The sequence below is a fragment of the Ammospiza nelsoni genome, chromosome 5, assembly GCF_027579445.1.
Source record: "Ammospiza nelsoni isolate bAmmNel1 chromosome 5, bAmmNel1.pri, whole genome shotgun sequence".
Lineage (NCBI taxonomy): Eukaryota > Metazoa > Chordata > Aves > Passeriformes > Passerellidae > Ammospiza > Ammospiza nelsoni.
The window spans coordinates 69,553,971-69,580,353 of NC_080637.1; the positions used below are offsets into that span (position 1 = coordinate 69,553,971).

Consider the following 26,383-nt stretch of genomic DNA (forward strand, 5'->3'; position numbering starts at 1 on the left):
TCCATGAGAATCCTCCAGGTTTCCATGACATTCCAACTGTATTTCTGGATAAAGCCTTTTCTGACACAGGTACTTCAGTTTGCAGTAGAAAGGGACATGGGTCAGCTGTACACTCCAGTATGACCCCAAGCTCAGTCTCCAATTCTCAAATGCACCTGAAAAAGCAGATCCTGTCCTCTGAGATGGAAACCTGGACAAGAAGTTTGGCTTCATCTCTCCACAGATTTCTCTCTCCACTTTTCCTCTTCTGCTCATTGTCATAAAACTCATGGTTTGTTTCTGAGCTTGTTCCATCTTCTCACCACTGCTGTTCTTGGTAAACAGGACAGACTTTAAAACAGCACCTCCATTCTTTAGCAACAACACTTCTTCACTCCACAAAAGGCAAGTTTATGCCTTCTGAATAATCCCAGAAATCCCTTACAGTGCAACACAGTGAGAGAAATCCAATTCTGCCAGCATTACTTGGTGTAGATGTAACCAGAAGAGAGGGCAGTGAAAAGAAACCCTGAATTACCTCAATCCTTGTCTGCTTTAAGATAAGCCTCAGCTTGTCAAGCATAATGCCAATACTACAGTTTTTGTAAGCAGCCAGAGTTAACAGATGTTTTAAAAAATATGCCTTTAATTTCTGTAAGTTGCTCTGACAAGTAATAAATAAGAATATTTTTAAAACTTCTACTCACCTTTTTATAAATAAAATATTTGCCTCATAACTAGAAAATGTCTTATCCAGGCAGCTTGAGATGCTTAAGGATTATTTTTACCCACTAATTACAGAAGTTCTACATGTCAAATGAGGTCTTAACTATGTATCCTCATCATCTTTAAATTGCACTCTCAGATAATCCAACATCACAGACACCAATTATGCATGTATTTAGTTTCAAACTCTGTTGTGTAGATTGCAATATCTTCCACACCAGTTCATTCTGAAATAATACCAATTAACTCAGTAGAATGCCATCAATTATAAAGGCTACATAAATTATGAAGGCTACAGGATTAGAATTTGCTATCTTTAAGGTCTGCTTTTCCTGGTATCTGCTCAGCACATTAATTTCACTGAATCTGCAAGAATCATAAACTAACAACAGGCAACCAGAGGGTGATTTGTTGTCTATCAGTTAATTAGTGCAGGGAAACTCCAGCAGTTTCTTGGGGTTATTTGCTTATGTGAATAAAGAAAGTAGCTCTTGACTTGTTTTTTCCTATGTATTTAGAGCTTTTCCCAAAAAATGGCAGCAAATCCTCCCTACCCTTGCATGGGGCAGGAGCAACTCTTTGACTCATTACAACTGTGTAATTATTCAATTCAATTACCTTAAAGTAATTGAAACCTGCAGCCAAACTGACACTGAAGAACCTTCACAGATGAGGCTGAGTTGTGCCTACATCAGTGCCCACAGCAGAGAAGACTGAATAATCATTCATAGATTACAGTTTGGGTTCTCTGCACCCACAGAAGAAATGCCTCCTCAGCAACAACTGTGGATTCCTAAACTGTAGTAAACTGGCACTCCAGCAGCAGATGCTAATAAAAATATACATAAAAATCCTTTCAATCATTTATTTTAGTGGATTTAAAACCTCATGTGTCTTCTGCCAAGTGTAAAAACATTTTCGAGTCATACAAACGAAATATATAGCCCATGGTGCAATAAAATGAAATCAGCACATTGGAGGGATTATCCATTTTTATTTTCTTTAGAAATGGATCAATGGAATTACTGTGCTCCAGGAACACACTTAAAAAAATTTACACCAGGTAGCATTTCCCTTAACAAATTTTCACATTGCTTATAATTATGCAGATTGGACCTGGAACAATAGAAAGATGCATCCAGTGTCACCCCAGAGTTCTGTGACAGCCAAGTACATTCACAAACCCACCCCCCCCACCCCAATTCCTCAAACACCTGCAGAATCCCATCTCTACATCTAGCTAAAAATATTCTTGTCAAAATAGAAAAAGATTTTCCTACAAAAATTTTAGGGGAAGTCATGACACTTCTTCTAAATTGCTTTGCAGACAGCTAAGTACGACGATCAGTCTTCCCGAAAAGCTCCTTTTCCAGGATTTCAGGCGGATTTTGATGTTCCTAAAAATAGTCCAACATTGCCACCATGTGGTGAGGGACGGCTCAGGGAAAAGCAGGGACAAACACCTCGGCAATGAGGAACCACTGCGAGTGAAAAAGGACTCTGGATCCTGAGAACTGACTCCTTATGCCGGGAAACCAACTCTAAGCATGGACCAGGGTAAGAAAAATAATTTAAGATATTTTGTGAATAATTCTTGAGCGTTGTGATGCTCCCCTCACTAAAGGCACAATCCATTTCTGCTCACTTTTATCTCAGTACAGCACGTGTTTGCCAACAAGGAAAACCTAAGTGTATGCAAAATGCCTAAGACCATTCATTTCTTCAAACATAATCATACTTGAAAATTCCAAAATCTTCTTCCTGGAGTTCAGGAAGCCGTGGAAATTTATTTAAGAGATGATCTTTCACATAGGCTTTTTCATTGCTGCCTTCCTCACACTGAAGAGATATGCTTCATAAATAATGTTCAAGAAGTTGTCATCATTCTGAAAAACAAAAAAAACCCAACAGGTAATTGTTAGCAGGATAACTGGAGTAAAGAGATTAGAGGGTTATTCCATTTTATGGACCTGACACTTTTTAATCTTACTCTTTTTTATAAAAGGGAACAATAGCAAAGCCCTTTCCTTCACTGAAGATCTGTTTTATTTCCCAGGACTGCACCTCAGCAATGAGTACACTGAAAGAAGATTTTCTAAACTCACAGTGCATTTAAATTGAGTCCAGTATTGTTGCATAATAACTCAGTGACAATACTGCAATTACAGCCCTATTTCTCTTCTTTGCCCTCATTTATCTAGGGACTTCCTTAAGCTGTGTCCTCTCTTAGGTCAGGGATAATTCCAAGCATGTCTGAAGGAATAATGAAACACTCTGGATTGTGATCCTACACCAAAACCCTACCTGGGGAAATCCTTGCATCTTGTTTAGCTCTTTTAGGCTCAATGCTCCCTAAGGGATGCTGTCCTTTTGCTCTGATGCTAAACTTTTTCCTTCTGAAGAACATTTTGCAAGAATGAGTCAGCCCACATTAAGAAAGAATGTTATAAGTAGCTCACATAAACATATGAGGATAATTACAATCAAGATAATATTTAAGGAAAATTAGGTGCATCCAAGATTGTAGTTTTATATAATGGAAAATGACAGCTAACAAATTGGCAGTGAATAATTTCAAGGTAACTCAGTTAATCCTAACTACCACCAAAAATAGCAGGGTTAAATATATATTTTACAAGTACAAAGTTACAGAGGGTAACCCCAATTTTCCTTGACTAGTTTTTCCTCTTTAACTTCATGTATGGTTTTAATAGTATCCAGACACTCAAAGTAGGTAAAGGCAAGTTAATGTGATATTTTTTAATCCCAAAATAAAAGTAGAGGGAAAAAATGAGAAAGCCCTCCATCTTATTAAAGATACCATTTATTTTCTGAATTTGTAACCTAAATAAAATTTTAAGTAACTTACAATAATGACTTTTAATTTTATTCCAAAGCCATACAGGCACATAGTTTTGACCTATTAACTGGATGTGTTTCTCTGTCCCTTGTGTTCTGCAGCCAGGTTTTTAGTTATGTAATCTCTCCTCAACTTTTACTCTTCAGATATTACTCACACAGCAAATTAAGGAAAAAAAAAATCATAATTATGCATCATGCCAAAGCAGTAAACAAACATCTTATATATAACATTGTTAATGCTTTGTCACAATTAAACCTGAAAAACTGCAAGAAAAGGAATTTTATTTCATGTAATTTTCTATTTCAAATGCTAAACTGAATTAACATACATTCATGTTATCTAGCCCATATTTTAAAGTTGCTCACTCTCCTAAAATTGCAGGATTAAATCCTGCAATTTTAATCTCCCATCTGAATTCCTCTTACTGCTAACACACATCTCTGAAATATTTGGCAGCTAGGATAATCACCCATTATTTATCCTTGGCTAAAAATATAATCGATGTCTCTCTGGCTTAGAGGCTGACCTTACAAAGCTTTCAGTCATCTTTGTTCTCTCCCACCAAATTTATTACCTTTCCTGAACCCCCAATCAGATGCATTAATCAAAATGCAGTGTGCAAGGAGAGCCCGGCACAAGCAGCCCAACTTCCAACGTTTATTTAATTTCAGAATGAAATTCAGAGTTTAGACAGACAGAACAAGTAGAGGGTGCTGGTCTCAGAGCGGGCAGCAGGATCTGAAGCGGCAGCGCTGCACGGTACCTGGATGAGGTGCAGCAGCGTTTCCTGCAGCTGCACCTTGGAGACGGAGGCGCTGCAGGGCACGGCCGCCTCGGCGGGCAGGGGCAGGAGCAGGCTGCCCGAGCCGGGCTCGGCGCTGCCCAGGCGGCCGCTCTCGGCAGCTTTGGGCGCAGCGGGCGTGGGCTGAGCGAACACCATGGGGGACATCAGCAGCGTGGGGCTCGCCGTGGCAGGGATGCGCTGCGGGGAGATCACCTGTGCAGACAAAAACACGGGCATCAGGTAAAGATGTACGCTCAATTCTGTGGGAATGGAGATGGTGAGAACTACACAGATTGGCAGCAGGCACTGGAGATCAACGCTGCGATGTACAACTCCAGCTCAACACCACCTCTAGGATCTACTTCCAGATGGAAAGGTCTTCCACCCAATTTGAGATTGCAGACATGGATTCAAGCATTATAAATCTGATAGGCAAATGATCTTAGGACAATAGTGTTTTAGTGCAGGAATTGGACTACTATTAAATATCAGCACTTAGAGAATGCGGCAGTAAAATCTTCCATGCAGGGACTACAAGTCAGGAAGTTTAATCTTTGAGAACATGAGACATGCAAATATCACTATTAAAGACTAACCCCTGTGTGGCAGTCATATTTTCTGAAAAAATCCCTTTGCCCAGGATTTTGCTCCTGGAAGATGAGAAGCCTCCGAGAAAAAGGAAAACAAGAATTATCTGATTTGCTTCTCCTGTATTTTGCTCATGTGGAATGCGTTTGGAGATCGTTTACCCACAGATGATTGTTGCATTGGTTTCATGTGAATTGCTTTGACTCATTGGCCAGTCAGGGTCAAGCTGTGTAACAGCTCTGGAAAGAGTCACAAGTTTTCATTATTATCTTCTGTAAGTATCCTTTCTGTATTCTTTAATATAGTTTAGTATAGCATTCTTTTATATAATACAATATCATAAAATAATAAATTAGCCTTATGAGAAGACGGAGTCAGATTCATCATTCCCTCCTTCGTCTGGGCCCCCCATAAATACAATACCCCTGTACCTAATACTAGAAAGTATTGTCCAATTATAACTCTCAAATTACTTAATAAATATATACATGTATTTTCCCTTCTCATTTTACTTAAGGAGAGAGAAAACAAAACCATAGATTCAGTGATTTAGCTAAAGATCCATAGTGAGGTCATGGCACTGCCAGAAACAGAACAGACACACAACCAATGCACCATTAACAAAATCAAAGTAGCCCTCAAAGAGAGCCTTGGTGCTGCAGCAGTTCCCTCAGTATCCTAACCACACTAATCTGCACATCTGCCAAATAATTTTCACCTTCAAGTTTTGCAGTGAAACTTGGAACTTTAAATCATGCAGGATTAGCGAATACTATCAGATATAATATTAGCAAATACTATAATATGTAATACACAACGTAACAAAGTTAATTCATTCAGCTTGCAGACATCAGATCTCACTCCCGGTGATTCCAGTAATAAATCTTATCCTAATCAGCCATCTTCTTGCTATGCAAGTATCCAATCTTTTAAATGTACGTCAGAATTGATACAAGCTCACCAAAGCTCCTCCCTTTGGGACTGCAGCACAATTTATTGCTCCCATATTAAGGTGAAAGGCTGCTGAATCACTTCACTCTGTGTCCTGGATTACATTTCAATTTTGAAGAAAAATTAAGGTTAAGAAAACAGAACTGAGGTTGATCTTCGAGGTATGCAAAGCCACACAGATTAGCATTAAAGAACAGTTATATTTTTGTAGCTTGTCTCTCTCCTAGTTATCATTGCTCTACCCAAGACATTTCTGAACAATTTTTGTGAGACCATGATACAAAGAGAAATAGAAACAAAGAGGACTGAGATTTCATGATGTTTTATGGAAAATTTAAGGAAGCAGAAAGGCTGGGGTCAGGAAAGAAAGCATGCAATATACACCTAACACAAAAGTCTCGCTTTATTCTCTCCCAGTATTTACCCAGTTAGGTAAATATTGTGTCTGTTTCTCAAACAGAGAGTACTACAAAACTCTAGACTGCAGCTTTCTTCCAGCCCCACAGAAAGTAATCAAAACAGCCATGACCAGGTCTTGTTCCAAGTCCCTGACTGAGCAGAGGTATTACAAACTGACTGAAGGTTTGCACACCTATGCTTGAAAAACAACATTCATTTTAGAAGAAAACTAGTGTGAGTCCAAAGTGACATCCCTCTGTAGAGTGAGACCTCCAGCCTCTGCACAGATCTGTGGAACACCAGCTACCCCCAGATACTCATCCCAGTGCTTCTGCTCTCCTCATCCACACTGCTGCAGCAACTTCTCTTTCATTTACCTCCAGCAAAATTGGCAGGGCTTGCTTAAACAGGATGATTCTTCCCAATGTGATTTCAAGAATGCATACACAAAACTGCTCTATAAGGGCAGAAACCTCCTGCAAAGGGAAGGTTGGGAGCTGCTGGAGGAGATGCAGTGTCCCACTAACAGAGCTTAATCTACAGCAGACTCAGCCCCAGATAACACAGCCTTCCAAATCTAAAGACATTTTTCTCATTTGCCCAAGGCAAACAAACAAAACCTGAGACAAACTGTGCCCTTAATAATACACAGCTCCTCCTGACAAACACATGTTGTGGTTTCAGAGACGCACGAAGAATGCTTTGTCTTCTCTAGTTAGAGAGGTCTGTTAGGTAGGACATGCCAAGCATATGGAAACTGTATGCAATGAGCAATATTGCCATCTGCTGGTGACACAGCCAACATCCACAGGTCATGCACAACTTCACTGTCAGAAGAATAGAGTTTATGTGTCTTTTCTTAGTGCATAGCACTTATGTCTGTCCTCAATATTACAATGTATTTTTTGCTAACAGCTCAAGCTCAAAGCTTCTGCCGTTGAACAAACTCTTACATAAAAACATGGATTGTTGGGGGTTTGTTTTGAAAATAAAGCAAAATTTTCATTTGAGATTCAGCTCAGATCACCTTGAGTCACTGGGACAACTGACACCCACCAGAAAACAGGATGCTGAGCCTGGCATTACTACTGCAACTCCTGTAACACCAAGCTTTTGCAGAAGGCACTGTAAATGCTCTTTGGACCAATCTTTTAGCTTTGAGTAACTTCTCACCACTCATAACAGCCCTTCCAAAATTCTGTTGATCAACTTCTTACCCACAGAAACCGAGCTGCTTCTTCCTCCATTATCTCCAGCTGTCAGGTCAACACTTAAATCTCTGAGTCACTAATAACAGAGTAGGAGTCTGCCATCAGCTGTGCAGCAAAGAACAAAAAAATGTGCAGAATAACGGGTGCAGTATCTAACATCCTTTCCCTGAAGCCCAAATGCTCACTAAGATGTCAGACTGGTGTTCTGTGTGGCTGTTGGCAGCTGGATGATACCAAATCCACAGATCACCATGAACCAAGGAGTGCACTGGGTCTCCTGCAATGCAAACTGGCACCTTCTGTGGCTTCCCGTATGAAAAGAATTCCCAGGTGGAGCAAGTGGAACATCAGCACCCAGCGTGTGCTGTGGGCCTAAGCAGTTTTCAGAGGCACTGCTTAAAACTGAGAACATAATTCTGAGAATGGTTTAGGAACTTTAAAAGCAGTTAATTAAAACAAAGCTGGCTACAATTAACATTCCTTTGTCTTTCAAGTTTAATTTAGAATATTTTAATTGATGTTTAGCTACGGAAGCTGAAATTACTTTTTGAAACAAGTTTAATGCAACTATTTGCATTATAGAATTACTGAAACTGCAGTCAGGACAACAGAGAAGCAGTGCTGTGATGCTCACACCACACACACTGGGGTTTCATGCACATACTCAGAAGATGTAACATTATGTACAAAATACATTCTTGATGGAAAAATGCTCCAAGAAATGTGAAAAACGAGCTGCAAGATACGTGGTCTTCTGAAGAAATGATAAATTTGTGTCTGGGTTATTGTAAGCACTTTTAAAACCATAATTCTCATTAACATAAACACTTAAGCATGCATGTACCTATAACCAGGATAACACATCCCTAACACTAAACATACCCCTAAAAGCCCACTGTAGATTAATGTTTTTTATTGTCTCTTAAGCACACGTTACTGTCTGCATATGGAATATTTCACAAAACAGGCCTGGCACCACACCAGGCTCAATGCTTCCAACTATTATTCTTCGGCTTTTACTTTTTTTTAAATTTCTTTTCCCATTTTTTTGGTAACTGGTCTCTTCCTTTTCATGTGGGAGATCACAGTTCTTGTACCATATGGAGTTGCAGCAGAAGGCAGTTTAAACTTGGACTTGTAATGTGTCAGTTGTGGAAAGGACTATTGCTTACATTTTCTTAGTGCTGCTGATGGATTGAGGGTGTTCCTTTAATCTGATTTTTCCAACAACAGACACTGCTCAGATATCTCTCTATTCCTGTCAGACTTTTGCTTTTTCTGTATGCTGAAGCATAGTAGGCAATACCAAAACACAAATAATTACAGAGAACAAACCTTTTGCTGCACTTGTTGTCAGAATCTGCTTTGATCAATTTTGCATGAGCATGTGCAGATATATTTGTGCCAATTCAATTTCACTCAAATATCTACTCTGCAGGCATGGCAGCACTTGAAGCCTCTGGTCTACTGCGAGGATAATTTTATAAAAAGATTAATGTTGGTTTTAAAAGTTGGTTTTTATCTTCCAGGTTGTTTTTCAAAAGCAGGCATGTTTTGTGTGGCTAATTCATGGCTTCCAGAGGAACAGAGTCCTTCCTTCATTTTTAGCCTCCCTGCTTTTGTGCAATCTGCTGCATGTGAAAGAGGCCATTCCTCCCAGACTGCAGAGCTTTAGGTCTCCTAAGCAATAATTAGTGACATTTTTGTTATCATTTTTAGTCAATACATTAAATCTCCACATTTAATGCATCTAATACTGTGTTGATAGCAGCTGTGGGAAGCCCCTCCTCAGCAGTCTCAGCCTCCTTGTTCTGCTCACAGCCCTGCAAAGGAAGACTGAGAATCTCAGTTGCTGCCTTTTTTTTTTAAGGCAAACTTGCAGCAATAATCACAGTGAATGAGCCTTGCTCCAGAGAAGACTTTTCTGTTCTATCCATACTCAAGCAGTCAAAGTGCTGCAATTGCATTAGACCAGACCTCAGGAATTGCCTTTCCATATTGCAATTAATACTGGCACCACTGTCTTTTTCATATATACAAAATTAAAGACATTTGCCATAGCAACATCTGTAGGATTTTTTCATCTGAAAAATATATCAGCATATTACCTAATTTTTTATTCATGCATACTGACTTACAGTGTAGAGCCTGGACTTGCCTCATTTCACTTTTACCTCCATTATGTCCTCCCTCATGCCATCAGCACATGTACCAGTGAATCACACAATTTCTTACATTTAAAGCAGGCAAGTTCCATTCCCAGTGAAAACAAATCAATTTGTTTGACTTTGGATCCTCCTTTTATTCTTTAGCTCTCCACCGGAAAGTCAAAGTTACCATCTGCAAGCAACTGATTCTGAATAATTTCAATGACTAATCCCCAAAAAACTCTTTCATACAGATTCAGATCCTACTGCATTAATTAAAAGAACAAAAATAATGATGGCTATTTGCTGTATCAAATTAATATTCCTCCCACTTCTCTCATGGAATTAGAAAACTTGACCTGTCACAAACTTAGTGACAGATGTGGCTCTTTTATTTTTAAATGACTCCTTCAGCTTCTTCATGTATAGAAGAACTTGCTAGCATCTTGAAATATCCTGTAGTCTTTCAATCAGGTTTGACAGAATTAGAAAAACAGAATACAAGAGTAAAACAGAAAAGAGAAATAAAAAATAGAATAGAACAGAAATACAATAATGGAATAGTCACAATAGAAAAACAGCTTTTCAGCTTTACACTGGAAAGGGGAATACTTGGCATCAGTAATTTCAGACTCCAGTACCCCACAGCCTATCCCCAAAAAAGGAAGCTGAAAAGGGCTTAGATGCATTCCCAGACAGGACATGTGAAGACATTCTAGTGTAGAAAATACTACTGAAAATGAAGTTGTTAAAGACAGTAGTTGTTTTGGATGGGACATTTTGTAATTGCACATGTTGCTTTTCTGAAGAACATAAAACTGTACTCCATCAGAGAGATATAGTCTCTTAACATCTGAATTTTTTAAGACACTAATTTGACTTCTGGGATCAAAATAAACAGATTTTTTTGATGTCACTCAGGCACAAGACCTTTTTTCAAAACAAAACAGAAAAAATTAAAGAAAAATAGCTAATGAATATCTGGAAGTAGCAGGTGTGGTATAAGATAACTAACTGACCAATATACAAATAATTCTAAAAGCTGCAGTTAGAAAACAAGGGACCTTTTAAGTATCTTTAGCAACTGGCATACAAAAGAATGCACATCTACACAGAGGAAGCTATGACTAATTTTGCAGAAAATAATTATTAAACCCAAAATATTACACTGAATAGCAAGCCATTACACATAACAGCCAAGTGTAAGTGAGTGGCAAGTGAAAACTGGGTGACTTTTCAAAGGGGCTATGGGACAACACAGCACTGCAGTATTTCTGGTCATCATTGATGTGTAAGAGATGTGGCCTTCAGGATTTACAGTATCAAATCTTGGTAAATCAGAACTTCATGTTGGGAAAATATCACCTGCAAAATGAATCATGTACAACATGCAGCAGGACAACCAAGCCAAGCCTAACCTCAGAAAACATCAAGTTTAAAAGACTGCTGGATTTGTATTTATTTATGATGAAATTCCCCATTTACCTGGAAGTAATGGGGAACTCCCCCATGAAGAGAGTGCTCTGTTTCCTCACCTCAGAAAACATCAAAATTAAAAGACTGCTGGATTTGTATTTATTTATGAAGTCCCCCATTTACCTGGAAGAGAGTGCTCTGTTTTTCTGTGCCTGGAGCCTTTTCTATCCAGGAATCCAGTGATTTCAGGGTATTGGTGTTCTGGGTAACTGGGAACTTAGCTGCCAACGTTGGTCTGCTGGATACATGGAGCTGCTGTTCTTGTTGCACTATCTGGAGTTTTTTCAGTAATTCTTGAGGTGAAATCACCCCAGAATTGGCTGCTTGATTGCCAGAGAGAGGAAGCGGCTGTCTGGGGAGTTTGGATTGTTCTTTCCCAAGCGTCTGAGCCTCTAAAGTCTGGCCTGGTAGGGACCCATTGAAATACACCAGAGGGGGCTGGCTCATGCTGTTTGCTGGTGCCGCAGGTGCTCCAACAGGAGCAGGAGTCCTGCCGAACACGGCAGCTGTCGAGTTCACAGCTCCTGCGGCGCCGGGCTCCATTTTAGCCACCGATCCTGACTGACTCTGCAATTTCTGCAGGAGGCTCTGAGTGCCAGCCGCATCCTGAGCTCCGTGGGCCGTGGCCATGCCGTGGGCAGCCACGGGCTGGAAGAGGCCCGTCAAAGTGTCCCCGACGGGGGGGACGCTGCCGTTCTCACACAGGCGGCTCTCGGGGAGCTCGGCCAGCGGCTGCAGCTCAGTGCCCCGCACCATCAGCTTCTGGATGGCGGGGCACAGCTGCTTCTCGGCGCCGGGGGAGTGCCTGCTGGGCTCCTCGTAGGACAGCGAGCGAACCACGCCCTGCCTCGCCGGGACGCTCTCCTGGGGCTGCTTGCTGAGCGCCTCCGAGCCGTCTGCCTTGTCCTGTTTGCCAAACAGCGCTGTCAAGGACAGGTGCTGCGGTTCAGGATCCGCGTTCTGCGAGGGGACGAAGGAAAAGAGTGAACACAGCTTCCTCCTGCAGGAGTTACATTGTTACAGACATATTTTATGAAATATCCTTTCGTTAGGATTTTTTCTCCTGAGAAGCTGAGAGGCCTCGGAAACAAAATTTCACAATAATTATCTGCTGCTGTGGAACGCAACAGGTGCATCTTTGATTGGTCTCATGTGGTTGTTTCTAATTAATGGCCAATCACAGTCCAGCTGGCTTAGACTCTCTGGTCAGTCACAAGATTTTATTATCATTCTATTCCTTTCCTTTCAAAGCCTCCTGATGAAATCCTTTCTTCTATTATTTTAATATACCATTTTCTTTTAAAATAATATATATCATAAAAATATATATCTATACATCACAGACATCTTTTGTGGAAAATCCTTTCTTTAGGAGTTTTTCTCTTCGGGGAAGCTGAGGCCCCAGAAATAGAAGGGAAACAAAAATTATCTGCTGATGTGGAATGCAGTAGGTGCACCTGTGATTGGCTCATGTTCCATGTTTACAATTAAGGGCCAATCACAAGACCAAGCTCCGGGACAGATTCACAGAGAACTCTCTTGTTATGAGATCCCTATTCTATTCTTAGCTTAGCAGCTTTTGAACTTTTCTCTCTATTCCTATTAGTATAGTCCTAATGTATTATATATCATAAATTAATAAATCCAGCCTTCTGATCATGAAGCAAAACTCTCGTCTATCTCTTCACCCCTGAAGACCCTTACAAGTCATGTAACATCTATAAATAAAATATAGATCATAAATCAGGCTTCTGAAACACTGAGTCAAGATTCTCATCTCTTCCCTTGTCCTGGGACCCCTGCAAACATCACCGCATTACATTAAGTGGTGACAACATTTAGCCAGCAGAATTCAATGAAAAGCTGAGAAAGCTGCAATGCTCTTTTTTTCCCCAAGAGGATTTTTAATAGTTTTGTCACATAGGAAGGGCAAGAAGACTGTTGTCAAGCTGCTAATGTGGGAGAAAATCAGCAAATCTGAGACATAGCAGTGGCTTTGCTTTAAATAACATGAAAGAGCATCTTCTTTTACAGCCATCAGTACAATATTAGTAAGAGACAGAAATCTGCCTGTGTATGAAGTAGAGCCACTTCTTGTGCATCTGCTGGTCACAGCTGAATTCAATTTTTAGGATTTTGCACTGCGATTCGGCTTGAAGATATACCAAGAGACTTTTCTTTATTTCAATGATTTCCACTGGGGAAAAAGAAAACCAAACAAAAAACGCAAAAAAAACCCAAAAACCAAACAAAACCCCACAAAAAGTGTGGTCCAGCAATTGACTAGATCAGCTTGTGATCAAAACATGCCCTGAAATTTGCAAGACCAATATTTCTTTGTTGCATCAGCACAGTGTGTCTGTAGTTTGTGCGTTTCCACATCATACAGTGGGGGTTAGGGAGCTTTCACAAACCATTGTGCTTTAAAATCATTCCTTACAGTGGCTCAATCTCAAGTCCATGCAGTGACCTCAAACCAATGTTCCTGTTGCTCAGAGCAGCAGCAGCAGTCAGAAAACACCCCAGATTTTACCTTGCTCTGCTGGGAGATTCGCTGCTGCTGCTGGGTCTCACTCGGCTTCACTGGAATGGGTTTGATCAGGTTGGGGTTGCTGTAGATTGCAGAGGAACTGGTTATTTGTTTTGGCTCTGAGCAGGTCTTACACTGCAACACAAAAAAAGGGTTTCTTAGCATGTGTGACAATGTATTTTCCTCCAGTTCCCAACCACAGTAAAATACAGACATAACCAGATACTCAATAACCAAAATACTAACTGCAGCACTGATGATGAAGTATTATGCTATTAGAAGAACTGTAGCAACTGCAACCTAATTTTCTAAAACCACAAGACATATGTAAAACTGAACACTTGATTCCAAGATTTCCCTCTAATTTAAATCTCAGCTCTCTTTTTGGCCTTCTGCTTTTCCTGCACTTCAAAAACATAAAATACTTTAAAAAAGCACCTTAAAAACCAAGCAACAGACATGCTTTTCCTGTATGCAACAGGCAGCTAAAAGGATTAATGGGCCCATAAAGATAATTTAAAATGCTTTTGTCAACAAGTAGAATAATAACTCAACTCTTTTACATAAATCTTCACATGGTAGGAACTGGTAGGATGTATATACATGTACAGAAAAATAATTAAAGATTTAATCAATTTGTAGAATCAGGAGGATTTCTTATTATGAAAAAGATGGTCAAGACAGATTACTAAAAGTGATCAGGGACAAAAAATGTTATGTGGAGAGAGAAGGGCATGACTTAATTCAGAGAAAAAACACATAAAATGCTCTGTGAAAAAGTAAATGGAAAAAGAAAATGTGAATAAGATGCTATACATAAAAATATAGTCAATGAAACTAAAAAAGCATTGGGTATACACGGAACGCTACTGTCAGTAGAAAAGAAGACAGTGTCTTTGAAGTCATTGTCACTTGATACAGTTGAAACCAAGAAAGTGGAAAGATTTTTAGAAGAATTATTTAACAAGAAGTTAATAGAATTAGCTATTAATTCTAACCCCACTCTCAAATACACAAAGCTGATTACTTAACCCATTTCTGACAATAAACAAATAAACAAAGACATGCTGGTCCCAGGGCTGCCCAGTAAAGCAGAACTGGAATTCTTGTAAGGACTTAAGGGGCTTTAGTAGATCCTCAACACTTTAACTTTTTTGTCAGATTGGACAGATCCTACGTGGACCAAAACTGCATTACAATAAGACTAAATAGCTGGGTTTTTTTGCCCCAAACAGTTCTCTTTCTAATGGTTCTGCTTTTTCTTCAATGTATCTTCTATTTTTCAGCCCAACCTTTTGGGCAAAAAGCACATAAACTTTAACACAATGGATAACATCCTATTGAATATTTGCCAGTGAGTTCTGCAGAATTTAAATAATACCCTTATTTCCTCAGGATATTTTAATAGGCTGAATTCCTCAGAAACCTTAAGTACCTTAGATTCCACTGTCATACCCTGCATAATCCCAGCACTAAGCCTATAAAAATGAGGTGAGAAGCAGTAGTGTTTAACAGAGTCATCACTACATGAGCATATTTTAGACCAAATTCCTCAGCCAAATGAGCATCAGTACACACAAGAATGACATTGACCTGACTTGGTATCATTGCTGTGACTCGATAACAAGGCTAGTAGGTTGCTGTCAAACACAGAAGCACATGGAGGAGAAAAGAAGCCTGTGATGATTGCAGAGGCATCTCTAACTATTGGAGCTCAGAATTTAAAGCCATTGTGGCAGATGGGAGCACAGCCTTGCTGGTGAGGAAGTTGGGAGCACTAGCATGGCATTTTAAGCACCTGTCAGGTGGACAGGTAAAGATGCTATCAGATGCTATTATCAACAAATAATAGCAAAAAGCAGCATGAAAGAAATCCCACCATGCTCTGTAGTGAGAGAACCAGAGAACATCTGGCAATTCCTACACCTTGCTCACAGCTCTGTCCTTTAGTCAGCTGTCCTGTTCAAAGCTCTGCTGCTACAAAAGATTGATAAGCAGCCAAAAGGTTCTAAGATCAAGTCAAAGAAAGGCTCAGCAACACTGGAACAAAACTAGACACTTATGGTCCATGTGGATCAAAAAGAGCAAGAAAAAGGGGTTTTTGGCAAGTTTGGTAGAGTCAGAGATATTCAAAGCAAACAACAGCTCTGTGTTGTGAGATCCATACTCCACCTGTGCAGTATGAAGCTGGAAATGCTAAATGCTGGGAGAAGAACTGTGCAGCACAGAGTTCAACCCAGAGCTTGGGCTGCAGCACAGGACAAGGCACAATGGGAAAGGACAAACCCATTTTGTCACGATTTGTTCTGTACCTTTGCAACTCTTCAGCTGGTTTCTCCATGGCTGTCAGTGAGGCCAGCTTTTTTTTACCAGAGGTCAAGAGAAGGCAACTGTATAAGAGGTAGATCTAAAAAAATAACTCAGTAGTTTGGCAACTTAAAGCTCCATCAATTCAAAAAGGAAGAGAAAGCTGTGTATTTTATTTTGCATGTAATGTAATCTCTAAATGTACAACATAATTTGGGAACAAGGAACTTCAAAATGAGTTACAGTCCTAAAAATTGAGTAAAATTCCTTAAAACTTTGAAAATTGATGCTCTTGAACTGATTCTACAGCTTCCAACACTTTAACACACTCTTCACTGAATAAACACAATTCAAAGAAGAGAACAATATATTTCATAACTAATTTCAGCACATCAGACTGTAAGTAATAAAACATACACTGACAAGAAAGTAGATGTCATAAACCAGTCAAAACCCACAACTGCTCTGAAACATTGACATTAGAGAGAAAAATGGTTGTCATTGCCTTTATTTATCACACTCTAGAAATTTATATTACTAGCAATACAAGAAATCATACACATCCTGTTCATGAGAGGTCAGGCATTCATAGCACTCATGTCCCAGATGAGGAGGAAGTTTTTATGTTATTTTTTATGTCCTTGGCAATCCCTTAAATGCAGAAAGATTAAAGATAAAGTAAGAAGCAAATCTGCAAAAGATTCTAAAGGGAAAAGAGTCCTAAAAGCTATTATTTAAACAACAGAATTTCCTCTCCTTTGTCTTGTTTCCTGTGTGCTAATGCAGAAATGGAAGGTAACATCTTTTAGATTTATCACCCTCTTTTCACAGAATCTGAAGACAGCCTAATATTTTCCAGTTTTCCATCTGCAGTATTTTTAAGGTTATCTAATGAAAACCCTTTAAACATTTCAGAACATCTCAAATCATATTCTCTGATGACAAGATTAGATAATGATTCAGTATTAAAAGATGGGAAAACCACCAAGTTTTGGAAGTGTTTGTCCACTATAATACATTAAATCTCTACTGCAGAAAATACAAAGGCCCCAAGCTTCAACAGAAACTATACACAAAATTTAGGTTCCATTTCACCCTAGCTCAAAACAGTTTGCTATCATCTTTCTGAGGATTTTATTAGTAGCTACATTTCAGAAAAATAAACACGAGAAATGTAAAGAGATAAAAGTTAAGATGTATGTACATTGCCAGACTCTTAGGGAACACTGAGGAGCTCTATTATTGCATGACAGCACATAAGCAATACAGGAAACAGCAGCAGGAACCTGCAGGCTCTGTAACAATTTGTAGCTTATATATAGGTAGTTAAAATTATTAGATTTTTATTCCCCAAAGTAAAACGTTTTTGATTGCTCAATAATAGAGAACATTATTAGTCCATTAGTTACTTCTTTATTTAGAAGCCTCAGAAGACCAAAGCAGCGCACGGGCTGAAATCATACTACATTTCAACCTTTTCATTTCCTTCCATTAGTGCCTGAAAGGAGCTAACAACCACAATTAAAAGCAGTAACTTCACTGCCAAAAGTCTCCTGAACCAAGTCCTTTGTGCAAAGCACGGAAACTACCAGCAGGTAAATACTTCACCCAGAAAGAGGGCACAGCTTGCAGGGGCTCCTCAATAGCCACAACAGCTCTAAGGGTCAGATGAAAGGTAATTTATACTTGCTCTGAGCCTCTGCTATTCAACAAATAATCATATCCACATTCTCCTGCCAGAACTTGTTATTGACAGCATTAATTTCTTTTGAATTTTTAGCAAATTCGACATAAAATGAGAGAGCACACTGTCCAAAATCACTTGGAGTAGATCTATTCAAAACCCCAAATCAAATATTTTATGTTTCATACTGTAAAATGGGAGCAAGTCTCACCTTGGTATACTCATCTTTGGCCTTGGTAAGCATCCTTAAGATATCCACTTCTTTGTTATTAGCAGAATTCATGATCATGGGGGACACCCCTGTTCCTGTGCCCTGCTGTGCTTTGAATTGTTCCTGCTGAGTTAGGCTGAAAGGTGGAGGATATATGAGAAAAAAAGTACAAATCAAACATAAAAACTTAACCACAATTAATGTACAATACTTAATTGAAACTCAAATATTTGTCCTTCCCCATCTACATTAAAATGTGCAGTAAAAAAATCGCTATTAAAAAAATCTCTATAAAAATCATAATTTGACATAAGATTAATTTTCTCCAATCTTGACTACACTAGACCATAGAATAAAATTTCCATAACTGAGTCACAATTTCTATACCCAGAAGGAGCAGGAATTTATAGTGTTATTCAGTTCTGCTGGTGGTGGAGGATGGCAAACACACACACAAATCAGGCATTAAGTACTAGCAAATGACCAATTTCCTGCCCCAGCTGTTTTATTATTATTGTAGAATGCTGAGAATTAAAACACACAGCCAATTGGCTGAGCAACAGGGTATTTTTTATCTATATGAAATACTGCTATTATAAACCACTACACATGGTTTACATTTGCATGAATCCTCTGAAAACTAGGTTTTATTGTAGTAAATTACCAGTTTGAGAGCACCTAATCACCACCAACCGAAACTTGAGCTAGTTAACTAAAATGAGCTGTCAAAAACCTGGGCTTCCTAGGGTTCATTGTTTATTTCTGTAAATTCATCCCCATCAATTATTTCTTGGGTCACAGCTGACTCATTTTAGAGCTATAGAATATACAGCAAAACCAACAAACCCCACTGAACAAAACCCCACCACTGTCCCAGTCTGCATTTCACACTGTTTTGTCACTGCAAAATGAAAAGCAGCAGGTATTTTTTCAAAAAAAGGACATATGGAGGAAAGATGACTACCTTCCCATCCAGTATTTTATCACAAATCCTATCTGGTGTGTCTAATCCTATGTACCACAGGCAGCTGGAATAGCCAATCACTGCCTGGTCCTACCCAGCCCCTTTACAACATCCTCCACATTAAAGCTCTAAAAAATGTAGATTGCATATGTTGATAAAATCTGTATGACTTCAGCTCCCTTGTTCTCCAAGCAAACATGAAAACCTGCAGGACACCATCCTAAAAAAAAGGGTCCCTGCAAACAACACAGAAAAATGAGCACTGTCTATCCTGGACATGAGAAGAGTGATATTGGAAAAAGCTACCCATATGACATTCTTAGGATAAAACACAGCTGAGAACACAGTTCTGTATGAAATCTTCACCTCTGGCTGGACTGCAAAATTAAAGTTTAACATTTAGAAAAACACATTTTTATGTGCATGAAAGCAATGACTTTAAAGCTAATTGAAGTCTTGCTTTAAATGCCAACAACAAAGTGAATTTTGTATCTATTGCTAAGAAATGAGGAAGCAGGGATTCAGCCATGCTGTACAAACAGGACAAACCCCACAGAAATTGTATCAATACAGCATGCCCTCATGATATCCTGCACTTACCTTAATATAAGCAAAAAAAAAGAAAGATAACAAAATTAAAAAATAAAATCTTCCCAAATTGAAAGATATATTAAACCCCCAAAGAATACAATTCTTCAAAATAGGTCTCTGAGTCATCAGGAAATAAATCATATCAACTGGTACACTCTGATGTAGCTGGAGAGCTGCACTACAAATTAGGAAAAATTACTGCAATACTGTGACTTATTTATCATTTTATGAAATGCAGGCTCGACACTTGCAACAAAGTTTGTAAGTTTAAAGTAGAAAGGCATTATAATCCTAAAAACATAAAATGGGCATGTACATACCAGAAAACATACATTAAAAAATTTACCCATCACTTACTTTTTCATGAGCTCTGCAATTCTTTGGCATTCTTCTTTATCATAAAACCAAATCCCATATATGGACACTGCAAATGCACATCAAACACAAACTGTGAGCATCTTCTCAAACAGCAACTCTTCCTGGTAGATATTTAAATGTGACCTGCAAATTAATCTTCAAATTTATTTTGATCTTATGTTTTCCCCATCCAGAAACACAAAATGACACCTCAGATCCTATAAAATCAAAAAAGATCAAAGGCACATCTCTAAGCATTCAGATTACAAGCTCTTAAATACTCAATTAAGGCAAAGGTATTTGATCCTTTTCTTCAGAACACTAAACCAGTGGGGGTTTTTCTTTAAAATCTTTTTCTCTGTGCTTTATTTTATGTCATATCCATTTGGCTCCACTACCAGCATGCTGCAGGGAGCATTGCATGCATATGGAAGTAGGGAAATCTCTTTGGTTTTCAAAGAATGCTGAGGTCTATCTTACAGAGCATCAGAGCATCTCTACCTCCCTGGAGATTTGCTGTAATTCTGCCCATTGTTTTCTGCAGGAGATCCTGGGTTTCCTCCTCCTTCCCTCCCTATCCTACTGCAGGCAAGAGTTGTCTCTTAACCTTACCAGGAATTGGCAGTTCCTGCCATGTCTTCCAACATTTCATTTGAAAATGGATTTCATTTGACATGGGTTGAGCACCTGTTCAAAAACAACTGCAACACTGACCCTGATGATGTAATAATTCCTAATATTAGGAGAGTCCAAAAGCAATAACTCCTTCAATTCCACAGAGCCAAACCTGTGGCATATGAAGTGTTCCTTGGCTTTGTTCATGTTTGGAAAGAAAATGAATGTACAGCTGCTTGCAAGACATAACTATATTATTTTCTCCATTCTCCTCCAAATTTAAAGCTGTGTGTTGTCTTCTATAGAACTAAAAATGGTCCCAGCTGTTTAATACACATCACATTGGCAAAAAGTCTAAAATATCACACAAATCAGACATCCTGTAGGCATACAAAAATTAACTTTGAAAATATGTACTGTCCTTTTTATGATTATTGAGAAGTGTGATGATTTCTATTACTCACCTAAAAAAGGCAAGTAACATAATATGCACCAGTGGTTCTACAAATGTGCAATTTAAGAGCTGAACTGCACAAGTAATCTCAGTTTTTTAACAGAAATATTAAAATATGCATTTCAAATGCACATGAATATTCTAGCATGTTCCAATGGGTGTTCAGTAAAAAACTGTGCACCTGTAGAAAAGCATGTGAACAACTCATAAGGTTCCAGAACACCCACCTGTGATGCAAAATTCCACATCCTTCTGATGGAACACATTTGAAAATTTGTCCAAATCACAAGAAACTACATATTCCTCAATGCAACAGCACAGCAAGCAGACTGAGAATCCCAGACAAACCAAATTTGTTTTAATCAAGATACTCATTCTTTATAAAAGAATCTCCAATGGAGAAGAGTATTGATGAAATTTTAGCCATCTGCTCCATCTTCCCAAATTTCTTTTATGTCTGCCACAGCTGGTGGCACCATCAATTATGCAGCACAGGTTGGACAGCTTCACCTTTGGCCAACAGAACAGACATGCCACAGACTACTGATGAATACCTAATAAATCTGAAAGCTGACAGTCCCTTGGAAATGCCAAACTGCTTCTGGCCATTAGAAGCTGCAAGACTCACACTGCCTTGCTTCAGCTGCTGATTTATCTCAACTCAGAGACAAACAGAAGTAAACTGATAACCAGAACAATGACAGATTTCAGATTTTACAGAGCTACAACTAATATTTTGAAATACAGTTGCAACAAATACAAACCTCTTTGGATCAGAACAAGGGCACTGGGTCTGTGCCACCAAACCAAACCACACCACCACCCAACAACATATCCCATTTTAACTCCAGTTTTAAGTCAGGATACTGCAGATCCAGAGACCTTTAACCTAGTGCTGAGCTGAACTTCAAACCCACCCACATATATTTCTCCCCTTGGTTAAATGGTATTTCCAACCCAAATTAGGAAGAACAGCTGAAAGCAAGCTAAGAGCAAAGCCCAACATCCTGTGAGCTTAGAGCTCACCCAGTTGGTGCTGAAATCTTTCAGAAGTGGACAGTCCTACTGCTCTTCCTTCCACACTGCTCCCATCTGTCCAGAGGAGACAGACACTTGAAATTCACTGAGAAACAACCCCTGAGCTTGTGGTAGCACAACACACCCTGAACTCTTTTATGCAGGTGAGAGTGAGGGACCAGTGAGAACACAGCAACTTGTGGAAATCTGAGATACCTGAAGCAGCCATGGCATAAATTCACTATATTCTCCTGTAATCAGTATTTAAGAGAAAAAAAGTGTAGAAACAATGAGTATTGATGGCCTCCATCTTGATTAATGATGAGGACAAAATGAAAAAAAAAATCTGGTGTGTGTGGCAACACATAAAACCCCACAACCAGAATGAGAACCTAAGCTGATAACAACCTGTAACTGTCTGGGAACCTGGCACACAGACACAATACAAATTCACTGCAAGCTTTCTACCAGCATGAAAACACTGCCTGTTTTATCAGGATTAAACATAAACAGATTACTTTTATCTCCCTTCCCACTCTGTCAGACTGTTTGACAAAATAGAATTTCACATCTAAGTATCATGTGTAGAGTGGTAATTTCATGTTCGTGTTAAAAATGAATCACAAAACATCAGAGACACAAAGCAAATTTTTCCACTGCCAAACAGAAGAGGAAATATTAAGGCACTTCAGGCCCAGCCTCAACCATAAAGTTATGTAAGAAGAGATTGTAAAAAACGGAAAAAAATAAAATCAGAGTCAAGTAATGAATTGATGACATTAAAAGGAAAAAAAAGTGCCACAATTACAATATTATTAACAAGATTACACAAAGCTATGACATAATGCAGCTATGAACTCAAGAAGATGCAATTAACATTGAATGGGAAGCTAAATTACTGAAATAAACTGACTGAAGTTATTAATTATTAAGGGTATCAGTCTTTAGAATTTTTAGAATTTCTAAAAGGCAGGCCACTCATAAATCAAAACTGAAAACTTTTACCCAAATCTGTGAAGCTCCTTTAATAGCTCAGTGACTGAATTTCAGGAAGGGCACTATTTAAGTTTGAAATCACGACTTCAGAGCCAATTCGAAAGCTTCCGCCTTACAGTTTTCATTTTTTGGCTATGGATTTCTCCTGTCCTCACAAACACTAGAACACTTGATACTATTTATATGCAGAAGCTGACAGCTGCTATCTTCCAGAATTATAGATAACAATTTCCAACCTCTCAATATTTGAAACATTAATTTAGCTATTACGATAATACAGAATTTCTTATCGACCTCAATCATTCGTGTTAAGTATTCTATTAAAAAGAAAGGCATTTTTTCCGGGATTATTTTTTTTCCTCTTCATTATTCCAGTGATTAGATTTTTGTCTTCTGGATAGACATTTTCATTATGAAAGCTTTTGTTTCAGCAGACCTGCAACATGTGATTTTTAAGCTACTCCTCCACAGACTACATAAAATGGATACAGAAATAACTACTGACTAGAGATTCCCCTGTACCTAGGAACTGTTTTATACTTGCTGGTATTAAAAATAAAAAAATAAACACCAAGTCTGAAATTTTTGTGTTTATTCTTCATTCCATGCTTAAAGTATTTTGGTCTATGTATAGTCTAGACTCTTGCTCCTGAATATGTAAATCCACACTTGGCTATGTTAAAGAGAAATTTCTGTATCCATGTCTCGCAAGGCAGGCAGACACCTTTATGTTGCTATGTTTAGGACTGCAACAAGGGAGAAATATAGAAAAACCCGAGCACAGACAGCTGCACACTATCCTGGAAAGCTGAATTCCATCCCAGAGATGTTATGCAATGATACACAAGCTGTGAAATATTATCTGAAGTGGCTGCACTGGTTGTGTGTGCTTCATTTCCCAGTGGCTGAGGCGAGATCTTGGACCTGGGTGCAAGACTTGAGTGTGTGGCCTGAAAAAACACCCATCACCCCAATCCAAGTCCGTAAGAAACTTTTTTGAACATATGAATAATAAATACATTGGAAAAAAATTGGCTTGAGTAATTAAAGTCAGACACTCCATTCTAATTGTAACTACTCTGCCCTAGGATCTCAATTTGTGAAATGGGAAGAATAATCTTTATAATCTGAGCAAGGTAAGACAGTTCTCTTTGTTCCTGAGTTACCAGCTTTATAGTGATGATTATTGGAGAAAACAACATGAAAACTCCATAATTCTGACTCTAGTGCAGAACTCCAGAGGCATATAACAAAGGCCATGCATGAGTAATGAGGAAAAACCAGACTACTGAGTAGCCTCTTGATGTGAACACCACTCCAACTGTTTGATAGCTGAAACAAAGTCCTTATTGCAAAAGAAGAAAACCACACAATATAAAAGTCCATAAACAGAGAGATTGCACAACCAGCCTTAACTCTGGTATTTCCTAGTTTAGGAGTCCTAAAGTTCTTTTAGCTCTAAGCAGGCTTTAAATTCTTTCAAACATAAAATTTTGCTCTTTAGATATTAAACCCAAAACACTAGAAAAAGATTTCAATTGTATCCTGTTATACCACATTGACAGAAATGTGGATCATCAACAGGACTGGAATTTTTAGGCCTCTTGCTTCTCAGCATTGTGCAAAGCTGCACAATACAAAATATGTATTAGGTAAATGTATTTGTTTCTAAATAATGGAAATTTCTCTCTGGCTATATCCTGGTATTTCTGGAAGTTTTTAAAGAGAAGTCAAAATTTTAATGATTCCTCAGGCATTAAAAAGTCAATAAATTGAAGCAAGGTAAGAGTTTTTCAAACAACAAAAATGTGTATTTTGCTATGAGCTCAACCTAAATTCCTAAAAAGCTCTGAAAAGGCCCTGCCTGTTAAATTATCAGACAATTGTTCTTTCATTTAAAGGCTGATAAAGCTCCTGATCCACTCATTTGGAGAACTGTTAAAGACAGGGAAAAGGATGACTTGGTATCTCCATTATCTCAAATATTTAAAATATTATATATGAACAAGCAAGCTACAAAAAATGCCCTAATAAACAACCAAACCAGTTGTTAAAGGAGAAAGAATCCTACTCACAGACATGTCAATGCAAAGCACTGATTACACATGGCCTCTTTTCAGCTTAACCAGTGAAATTCAGCTGAGGAGGGAACTGTTAAAACAATTTTATTCTAAAATAAAACAACCACAAAATATGAACAACAAAACCCCCAACAAAATGAAAAAGCCCCTCCAGACCCCTTTCCCCAAAAGCAAATGGTTTGAGAGTGGGCAGTGATTGGCAACATTACTGAAGTCAAGAATAAGTTCGTCACCACCATCTGTTTAATTGTTCTTGGAACCACGCCTTAAAAATCAAGACAAAATTTTTGTTAATAGAATGGACCCTGAAATATTCCTACCATCATCTATCAGTTGTGAAAGTTGGGGGACCAATTTGCAGACTTCCAGATAGAGCCAGTGATTATTTCTGGTTTCATGAGGCAAAAAAAGGACAGCACAGACAGGGTGGATGGTTTAATAAATCATGTCTGTGACTCTGCTGTGAGAGACTGACTTCAGGCAGATTTTTGATCCAAATTTATCAGAAATTTTAATGAAGAAAAATCAACTGTGTAGCTGTCAAACAGAATAGGGTCACTGGAAAGCCCCCTAAATGGCCTCAAAGCTGAAGTTCTGTTAGTACTGCAGGAAAATTTAAAGCCTATTGATGCACTTATTTCCATAAAGCTCAGCAGATGTAAGAGTCCATCAGCAGGTTCTTTACTTTTTTTGGAAAAGAGCCCAAATGCAAACTGTATTTGCAAGATTTCCCTTAAATATGCCTTCTGTTGATGCTACAAGAAATTTTTATTCCTGACACAGGAATAGCATCTATATTATGATCCATCTGGCTTAGAGAATTTTTTTTTGCCCCACACCACTGGTTTTCCAGTCACACCTCTTGCCATTGCATCATCAGTCCCAAATAATTTTTAAATCATGATGGTGCATGACACTGAAATTACAGCAGGAAGGCTGTGGAAGCCAGGCTATCAATTTCTGAAATAACAAGTTGTTCTTGAGAAATATTTTTTCTTATAAATAGGCTCTCTTAAATAACAAATGGTTCCCGTTACTATTTCACAATAGACTTCCAAAATATCCCCATCAGACAAGAGTTCCATAAGCTAAAAACTACATCCAAATATCCTGATTCAACACAAGCAGGGTTGCTGTGAAATAAAAATCCATCAGGGAAAGCCTTACTGGAAAACAAATGCAACTCCTCAACGCCTGGAAGGATTATTTTCTAGCTTACCTGTGCTCTATATTCTCTGCAAACAATAGAACATGTCTTCAACACACTGCAATGAAGCCAGGCCCTGATGTACAGAAATCACCTGAGCAGAACACAGCAATGCCTTACACAAATCCAGGCTAAATATAAATCCACACCTTCCAGCAGCAGAAAGGCTTGTACTAAAAGGAGACTGTCACAAGTGGAAGAGGTTAAACTAGAAAGCTTTTCTTGATTCTGTGCACTTCCCTCCT

General features: G+C 38.6%; 1 protein-coding gene across 4 annotated transcripts in view; it reads right to left on the reverse strand.

The window, feature by feature from the left end:
* Positions 1-1,679: 1,679 nt before the first annotated feature.
* Positions 1,680-26,383, reverse strand: part of DCP1B (decapping mRNA 1B) — a 45,836-nt gene continuing 21,132 nt past the window's right edge. For 3 of the 4 annotated variants that reach the window (XM_059471690.1, XM_059471688.1, XM_059471689.1), the window contains 6 exons: positions 19,769-19,835; positions 17,857-17,992; positions 13,658-13,789; positions 11,248-12,084; positions 4,332-4,565; positions 1,680-2,591 (listed from right to left, as the gene is read on the reverse strand). In XM_059471690.1, coding sequence (XP_059327673.1) covers positions 2,511-2,591; positions 4,332-4,565; positions 11,248-12,084; positions 13,658-13,789; positions 17,857-17,992; positions 19,769-19,835 — 1,487 coding nt within the window. In that variant the 3' untranslated portion in view covers positions 1,680-2,510. Of the gene's footprint in view, positions 2,592-4,331; positions 4,566-8,914; positions 9,325-11,247; positions 12,085-13,657; positions 13,790-17,856; positions 17,993-19,768; positions 19,836-26,383 lie in introns of those variants that run through there. The other variant, XM_059471691.1, reaches the window with a different exon arrangement.